The sequence below is a fragment of the Fonticula alba genome, assembly GCF_000388065.1.
Source record: "Fonticula alba strain ATCC 38817 unplaced genomic scaffold supercont2.2, whole genome shotgun sequence".
NCBI classification, from domain to species: Eukaryota; order Rotosphaerida; family Fonticulaceae; genus Fonticula; species Fonticula alba.
Window position 1 is genome coordinate 1,225,615 of NW_009242972.1, and position 7,956 is coordinate 1,233,570.

The 7,956-nt window shown below is 68.1% G+C and overlaps 2 protein-coding genes across 2 annotated transcripts; one reads left to right on the forward strand and one right to left on the reverse strand.

Annotated features, from left to right (window-relative positions):
* The first annotated feature begins 125 nt into the window (after positions 1-125).
* H696_01301 (50S ribosomal protein LP1) lies at positions 126-1,732 on the forward strand. Its single transcript, XM_009495195.1, has 3 exons — positions 126-316; positions 1,126-1,366; positions 1,522-1,732. The coding sequence occupies exons 1-3, from the start codon at positions 251-253 to the stop codon at positions 1,533-1,535; spliced, it is 321 nt and encodes a 106-aa protein (XP_009493470.1). The 5' UTR covers positions 126-250; the 3' UTR covers positions 1,536-1,732.
* Positions 1,733-3,274: 1,542 nt separating this feature from the next.
* On the reverse strand, positions 3,275-7,031 carry H696_01302 (hypothetical protein; the record flags this gene model as incomplete). Its single annotated transcript, XM_009495196.1, has 2 exons — positions 3,275-5,614; positions 5,775-7,031. 2 exons carry the CDS (start codon positions 7,029-7,031, stop codon positions 3,275-3,277), a joined length of 3,597 nt encoding a protein of 1,198 aa, XP_009493471.1.
* Positions 7,032-7,956: the final 925 nt, after the last annotated feature.

Sequence of the window (7,956 nt, forward strand, 5' to 3'; positions counted from 1 at the left end):
CGGAAGAGAGCTCTGGTGGGCTTGGGCACTGGGGGGGGGTGTGTGTGTGGGGGGGGGGGGGAGGAGGGGGCAGACGGGCCGCTGGGGGATGTGACGCCACCGGCTGGCCTCCCGGGGGTCATACTGTTGGGTGTGCCGTGGTGCGGTCTATAAGAAAAACCGGCCCCCTCGCCCTTCCATCGGAGCTCTCTCTCTCTAATCGCAGTTTGATATTTTTTTGTCGCTGTGAATAGTTTCCGTGTTCTTCAAAATGTCCACCGAGCTTGCTTGCGTCTACGCTTCCCTCATCCTCCACGACAGCGGTCTTGAGGTCACCGTACGTTTACCCCTCCACCCTCCTCCCCCTCTCTCTGTCTCTCGTTCTGCTTCGGTCGCCCCTCTGCCTGTTGTTCCTTTCTCCTCCACGCCGCCGTCCCTCTGCCGCCCTCCCAGTTGAGGTGAATCCCCCCCCCGCTCCTGCTCCTTCTCCAGCCTGTCTCTTTCTCTGGTCGATGTCCGCGCGTGCGCTTGGACGTCTTTTCCCGTGCTCTCCCCTTCCCGCCCCTCGCTTGAGCGGTGGCGACTGCGGGTCGCAGCCCGGGGGAGACATCTTCGATGTTCGCGGGGCATGCGTACGCCCAACGCGCGCATGCCTGTGCCCTGGTGCTCCGGCAAAAGGGGCAGGCAGCTCCTGATCCTCACTGCACCGGTCTCCCCTCCTCCTCCTCTGTGCGGCGCCACTGTGCGCGTTCCACGTGCGCCACCCCCCCGGTAGGGGAGGAGGAGGAGGAGGAGGAGGCCGTACTTTGAGTCGGATCACCCTGCCACACCTCATCATCACCGGCTACAAGCAGGAGGGGAATTCACCGCTTCTCTGAGCGTGGCTTCCTCCAGGGCGGGCACCGTGGAGGGGGCGGCAGGGGGTATCCCCCTCCCCCTGGCCGGGGGGGGGCCACACAACACTTCGTCAATCTTTCCGCATCTCCTCTGCATGGGCTACCCCACCCTGTCCTTGGAGTCGGATGCAGAAAGGAAATCCCGCATCCGATGCCCCCTCCCCACTCTCTCTCCTTTCCTCGCGTGCCATTTCTCACCCCTTTTGCTGTGTTCCTGCCCTCCTCCCTCCGCACATGCACCCACACACAGGCCGACAAGATCGTCGACCTGACCACCGCTGCTGGTGTCACCATTGAGCCTATCTGGGCCACCCTTTTCGCCTCCGCCCTCCAGGGCCACAACGTCACTGATCTCCTGTCCGCTGCCGGTTCCGTCGGTGGTGGTGCTGCCGCTGCCCCCGTCGCTGCCGCCGGTGGTGCCGCTGCCGCCGCTGAGGAGAAGAAGGAGGAGAAGGTCGAGTCCGACGAGTCCGATGAGGATATGGGCTTCGGTACGTCGCCCCACTCTCTCCGCGCACACGCGCTCATGCTTCCTCCCTCCTTGTCTTTCTCTCCCCTCCTCCTCCCCCTCATGTCCTTATCTGTCTTGCTGACCGCCCCCGCCTCTCCCATCCGAATCGTCTCTCTCCTCCCCCCCCACGCGCAGGTCTCTTCGACTAAATCTCTCTGCCGAGTTATTCCAGTGTCTGCGTCCTTCGCTTCCCGCCACCAGCGGCCTAGCAACACCTTGCTGTTGTTGTCAACGGTGCCGGTGCCGACTGCCGTCTAGTGCCCTTGATACCTCTACATTGGCGTGTGCACGCACTGGAGTGCGCCGCTCTCTGCCACTCAAGTCAATACAGATGATTTCTTACGAATCCTCTCACAACACGCCCGTGTGTGCTCCGTGTTTTTCGTGGCCCTGCCGCGCGCGCACCTGGGGCTCTCTCTTCTCCCCCTCTCTTCCTTCCTCCTTCCCCTTTCCCTCAGCATTCCCTCCCCCTCTCCCCAACTGCGCCGCCGCCTCGTGTCCCTCCTCCCCTTTTTGTCGCATCCTTTGCCCCTCTGCTGTGCACGCCCATTCCTCCACGCCTCTCCTCCTCTCTGTGGACATGTGTGCCCTCTTCCTTGCGCCTTTTCCCCCCCCCCCTCCTTCTCCCCTCCTGCGGCTGCGTGTGCAGCCGGTCGATGCGCTCAACGCTCTGCCAATCCCCCTCCTTCTTCCCGGCAGGGAGGCGGCTTGTGGGCACACAGGGTTCGGGGATCTCAGGCGTGCTCGCTCGGCGCGCGCGCGCGCGGCGAGAGAAGGTCACAGGGCAGGCTCCTTTTTTGCGCAACATCCCAGGCGGGGAGAGGGAGGGAGGGGATCACCATCATGGATCGGCTCACGGGGGGGAGGGGGCGGGAGGGGCCCCTTTCACGGGAGGCAAACGGGTGACAGGACAACGGCCCTCCTGTGTCTGCATGGTTGCCTCCCTCAAGAGGGTCAGTGGCCTTTGGGCGGGGGGGGGGGGGGGGCTGCGGCACGCCATTGTTGGCCCAGGAGAGAGCCATCCTTCGGCCCTTTCCTGGGGCCCAGTGGCAAGCCCTCCAGGTGGACAAATCCAGCCCAGCCCTCCACCAGGGGCCGGGACGGGGACTCATCGCCTCTGGGCTGCGCGTTGTGCGCTGCCTGCGGCCCTGATCTTGGCCGAGATGGCCGCGGGGGAGCAGGCCGCAGATCATCCCCCCTGGATTGTCTCTCTGTCTCCTCGGGGACCCTCCTGGAGGAAGTGTGCTGGCTGTCCGCCCCGTTCCTCTCTCGCGTTCATTCTCGCTTGGATCCCGCACGGGGGGCCCTTGGCTGGGTGGATGCCCCAGGCGCCATCTCGCGGGGGCGGCGCCCGTTGCAAGCCAGACCGAGGCTTGCGGGGTATTCCCGCCAAAGGACCGGCTTTCAACTGCCAACGACACCACCACAACACATGATAAACCGTCCAATCAGACCGTAACTATCACGGTGGCTTAACTGGGAAACGTTTGTGTGGACTTAGCTGGATCCCAAGCGCCTTCCTCCCCTCCGCGCGCAGGCCGGGGCGCTCCGCCACGGAGCCCCGGGGAACCCCCCGTGAGTGGCTCTGTGTGCATGTGTACGTGTGTATGTGTGTGTGGGTGGCAAGAAAAGACGACTCCATCTGCGCATGCAGAGTAACAAGGACATGGGTGTATTATTATTTAGCTCCAGTTGTAGCAGGGAGATCCAGTCTCAAAACCGGCCACCATGGCGGAGGTGCTTTTGCCAGTGTGTGTGGGGAGGGGGGGGGGGGGGGGCACAACCGACACCACGCAGGTGTGCGCACACGTCGCTCGCGGCCAGCACGCCAAGAGGAGAGAAACGAAGAGCAAGGCAGCTGAGATGGGACTAGCTAGTTGGGACCGGTTTAGGGGCTGGACACGCCGCCGCTGGAGGGCTTGGGATCGGCCGGGGGGGCCGAGGCATTGCGCTTCCGCTCAATCCAGGCCAACTGCCGGGCCGAGCCGCCCGCCTTGCCGAGGGCAATGAAGAGCATGGCAGTCCGCTTCTCGGTGAGCAGCTCGCCGAAGGTGATGAGGTCCTCCTCGGTCACCCGGTCCGGGTGGAGGTCCATCAGCTCCAGCAGAGCGTGCATAGCCTGGTTGGTGACCTCCTGCACATCGACCGGAGGGTCCGGTGCACTTGGGGCCGCCGCCACCGCCGGGGGCGAGGCCACGCTCGGGGTCTGCATCGAGGCCGGGCTGGCCGGCGTGGGGATCGCCACCGCCGGGGGGGCCGCCGCTGCCCCACCAGAGGCAGGCGGAGGGATGGGCACGGTGCTGGCCGGGGCCGGGGCCGGGGCCGGGGCCGGGGCCGCCGGTGCAGTCCCGGTCAAACCACCACCAAGTGATGGAGACGAGGCCGGCAGGTCGCCTGGTGAGGTGGGCGCCGGCGCCGTGCTCGGGGTCAGCAGGTGATGCGGGGCTGCCGGGGTGTCGGCCGACGAGGTGGTCACCGAGCCAGCCGGCGGCGGGGCTGGGGACGAGCCGGCCGGCGGTGGCAGAGGCGGGTGATGGTGGCCAGGCGGAGGGAGATGCCCGGCATGCGCAAGCCCCGAGAGCGAGGGCATAGCCAGACCGGGATGTGGCGGAGCACCGTGCATGGGTGACCCACCTGCGCCGGTCAGCCCGGGACGTGGCGGCCCGGGAGGAGGGGGGGCCCCATGGAGATGATGTGGCGAGGGGGAGGGAGCCGTGCCGGGCGATGGCTGGTGGTGATGCACCCCCGGGAGATGGTGGCCGGCTGCGGCCGCCGCAGCCGCCGCAGCCGCCGCAGCTGCGGCCGAGGAATGGTGGAAAGCATGTCCCGGTGGGGGGCCCTGGTGGTGCGAGTGCGAGGGATGGTGCCCGGGTGGGTGGTGGTGGTGGTGCTGCAAACCCGGGTGCAGGCCATGCGGGGGAGGCTGGTGCATGTGGTGCGCAGCGGCCGCGGCAGCCGCGGCAGCAGCCGCAGCCGCATGCTGATCATACATGTAGCTGTGGTGAAGCCCATGCGGCGGCGGCTGGTGGTGTGGCCCAGGCGGCAGGTGGTGCGGATGGGGCGGGTGCTGGCCCTGGGCCTGGTGGTGAAGGAGGTGCCCGGCTCCGGGGCCCGGCGGCGGGGGAGGCTGCCCGTCGCGGCCGACTGCCGGGTACCGATGGGCACCAAGCAAGGCTGCGGCCGAGGAGGCAGCCGCAGCCGCATGGTCCACACCGGCCATGTGCAGGGGACCGCCCAAATCCTGAGCATTGAGAGCGGCCGCGGCACTGGCATCCATGTAGGCGGCAGCGGCAGCAGCCGCATGGTGGGGGAAGTGCGTGCCATAGGCCCCGAGTAGGCTGCCCTCGGCCCCGGCAAACAGTGGCGGCTGCTGGAGCTGCCCCGGCGGCGGCGGCTGGCCGGCCTGTGCGGCGGCCGCTGCCGCCGCGGCCAGTGCCAGCTGCGAAGCCGGGCCCGAGTCAAGCATGCGCGCGTCGGCGATCGATGCGGCATGCGCCGTGCGTGACAGAACCGATCGAGAGGGCGACAGGGAGGGCTCGCGCGGACGAATGTGCGCCTGCTGGTGTGGCGGCGGGGGATATTGCGGCGGCGGGGGCGGCGGCGGCGGCGGGGGCGGCGGGAGGCTTGCCACCTGCCCCGGTGGAGGGGGACCCTGCTGGCCGACGCCCTGACCCGACTCCGTCTGGCGGGTGCTGCCATAGGTCTCGCCGGTCCCGGGGGCCGGTTCGTTGCCCATGTGCGCCGCGCGGGTAATGGTCTTGACCGGGGCGAAGTCGTGCGGCACGAAGCCGATGGCATTGGAGGCGATCTGCACCGCCTCGGCGAAGCCACGAGGATTGGACATGGCATCCGGCAGGCCGGTGGCCTCGAAGATGGCCAGGGCCGCATGGCCGGCCTCGCTCATGGACTTCACCAAGGCAGTGTGATTCTCAAAGATGTACTTTTCCACGGCATTGATCACCGTCGGGGGGAAGAGGATGACCAGGGATGCGCCGGATCCAGACCGGGGGGAATCCCCATGCTCGCCAAAGAGCAGCGAGATCAGCCGAGCAGTGGTGGCCTCCAGGGGGTCGGCATTGGCGCCGACCTTGCGCCGGAAGCCCGGGGTCGTGGTGATCCGACTGGCGCTGGGGTTCTGCTCGGTGCCAGGAGTGGCGATGCGACGCGAGCCGAGGCTGACACCGTCGCTACCACTGCCATTGTATTGAATCTTGAACTGGGCCTTGAGCTGTGGGAGGGGAGCAAGAGGGAGGGAAGAGAGGAGCAGAGACAGACAGTGAGTGATTTGCAGAGGAGGTGATGGTGGAGGGGGCAGAGCGAGCACGCATGTGTGTGTGTGTGCGTGTGCGTGTATATATGTATGTGTGAGCCGACGCCCGTAGACGCACCGAAACCACACGGGTCTTGATCTGTGACCGGGAGAAAGACAGGCCGGAGCGGCGGTTGAAGAGATCGGTAGCCTCGCGCCAGGCCTCCTTTCGGGGATTGCCGCCGCCGGAGCCAGCCGAGCCACCGAACTTCCCCTCGCGCTTGGATCCGAAGAGAATGCCGAGCAGAAGGTGATCGCGGGCCGGAGACCAGTGGGCCCGCTCGATCTCGAGCGGCGGCGGAGGACTGAACCGAGTGGGCACCATCGCCGTGGGGGTCTGCGTGGGAGGAGCAGACGGGGTCGGGGGAGCCGGAGCCGCCTGCTGGGGAGTCCCGACGGCAGCGGCGGCGGCGGCGGCAGCCGCAGCGGCCGCCGCCGCCGCCGCTGCGGCTGCCGACCGGTTGGGATCCACGTCAAAATGACCATGCCCCGGGGGCAGGGACCCGGGGTGCGTGGGTGGCGGGACAAGCGACTGTCCGGCGAGACCGGCTCCGAGCAGAGCAGAGTGCACACCACTGAGGCCCGGGGGGAAGCCGGCCTGACCCAGCAGAGGCAGATGACCGTGGGGCCCGATGCCTGGCGGCAGGCCGGTAGGGTGGGGAAGCGGTGTGTGGCCCCCGGGGACCGACATGACAGACGGCGGATGCTGCTTCTGAGCGGCGGCGGCGGCGGCGGCTGCGGCCGCCACCGCGGCGGCGGCCGCCGCGCTGCCCGGATCCACGCCGACCGACAGCTGTGCTGAAGGCGGGGCACCGCCAGCCGGCTGTCCGGAGATGGGGGACCCGGGGGTCGGGGAGGCGGCGGTCGACCGACCAGCAGTATCGGCGACCCCGGCCGGCGGGTCGATGTGCAGCTGGCTTGGAGTGGGCTCCGGAGCCGGAGATGGCACGCCGGATCCAGATGCAAGATGCGGGCTGGAGATGGCCGCGGTCGTGGCATCTAGCGCGGGACCGGCCCCCGGGGGCGAGTGCGGGTGCGATACCAGGCCAGGGGAGGAGGCGGCATGGACATCGTCGGTCGGCGGTGCCGGCGAAAGGACCGGCGAAAGGACCGGCGGCGAGAGAATCGGCGACCGGATGGTCTGTGCCAGGGCAGAGTCATTCTTCGCAGGAGCAAGCGGCCCGGCATTCGGCGAGGCGACTGGACTGCCGACAACCGATGATGCAGGGTGGCCGTGCTCAGACAAAGGGCCGGGCTCCGTGGTCATCGAGGCACCAGGAAGGCCGGCGGGCGACAGGGCCGACGGCGAGGCTGGCGAGGAGGCGGCGGCCGACATGGCCGAGGCCGCGGCGGCAACCGCATCGATAACGGGGTTGACGTGGGTGGAAATGGTTGCTACGGTGCGGGAAGGGAGACCGGCACCCCGAACTGTTCCTTGGGAAATGCGCGCAGCCGCCAGAGGGGAAGGAGGGAGAAGGAGGGGCGAAAGACTGGGTTGTAAAGCGTCAGCAACCATGGTCGGGGGCGGGGACGTGCGGAGGCGCTCGAGAGACTGGGGGAGCGGCCTGATAGGTGCAGAGGGCCAAAGCAGAGAGGAGGGGGAGGGAGGAGGAGGAGGGAGAGGCGAGGGAGAGGGGAGGGAGAGGGGAGGGAGAAAGGCGCGAAGGATGTACATCGGGGAAAGGGGCGAGAGAGGGAACATAGTTAGGGCTGAGGGTGCCCCAGGCAGGGAGGTGCTACCTGAATCGAGTGGGCTTGGCATCGAATGTGGGTGCCGGAGGAGGGCGCAGAGGGGACAGACTCGCCACCTGCCCTCTCCTCCGGCTGTTGACCGCCCCCCGTCCCGGCCGGTGTCTGGGGCCCGCTGGCCGGCGCGTGCCTGGGGTTCGGGGCGCCATATTCAGCCATCGGGGAGATCTGCGCGCGCTTTTCGTCCCCAGTGCCGGTGAAAGCGCGCCAAAAAAAGGTGGGTGTCGAAAAATGCGCGCTCGTTGCCCCGCCCCAGGGTCGGCCCGCGAGGGGGGGGGGGGGGGGGGGGGGGGGCACAAGCGGGGGCCGATCGCCAGTTGGCCGGAACAGGACGTGGTAGGGGCCATGGAGTCGCAGGCCAATGGCAGCAGCCGTGAGACGCGCGACCCTCGAGCCAGGCAGGAAGAGGAAGATAGCGCCAGGTGTGCATGCGCTTCGGCATTCACTCTTTGGACTTGGGTGAGAAAGGGCGAGGGAGCCCATCCGGGGCTCGGGGCGATATGGCGGCAGCC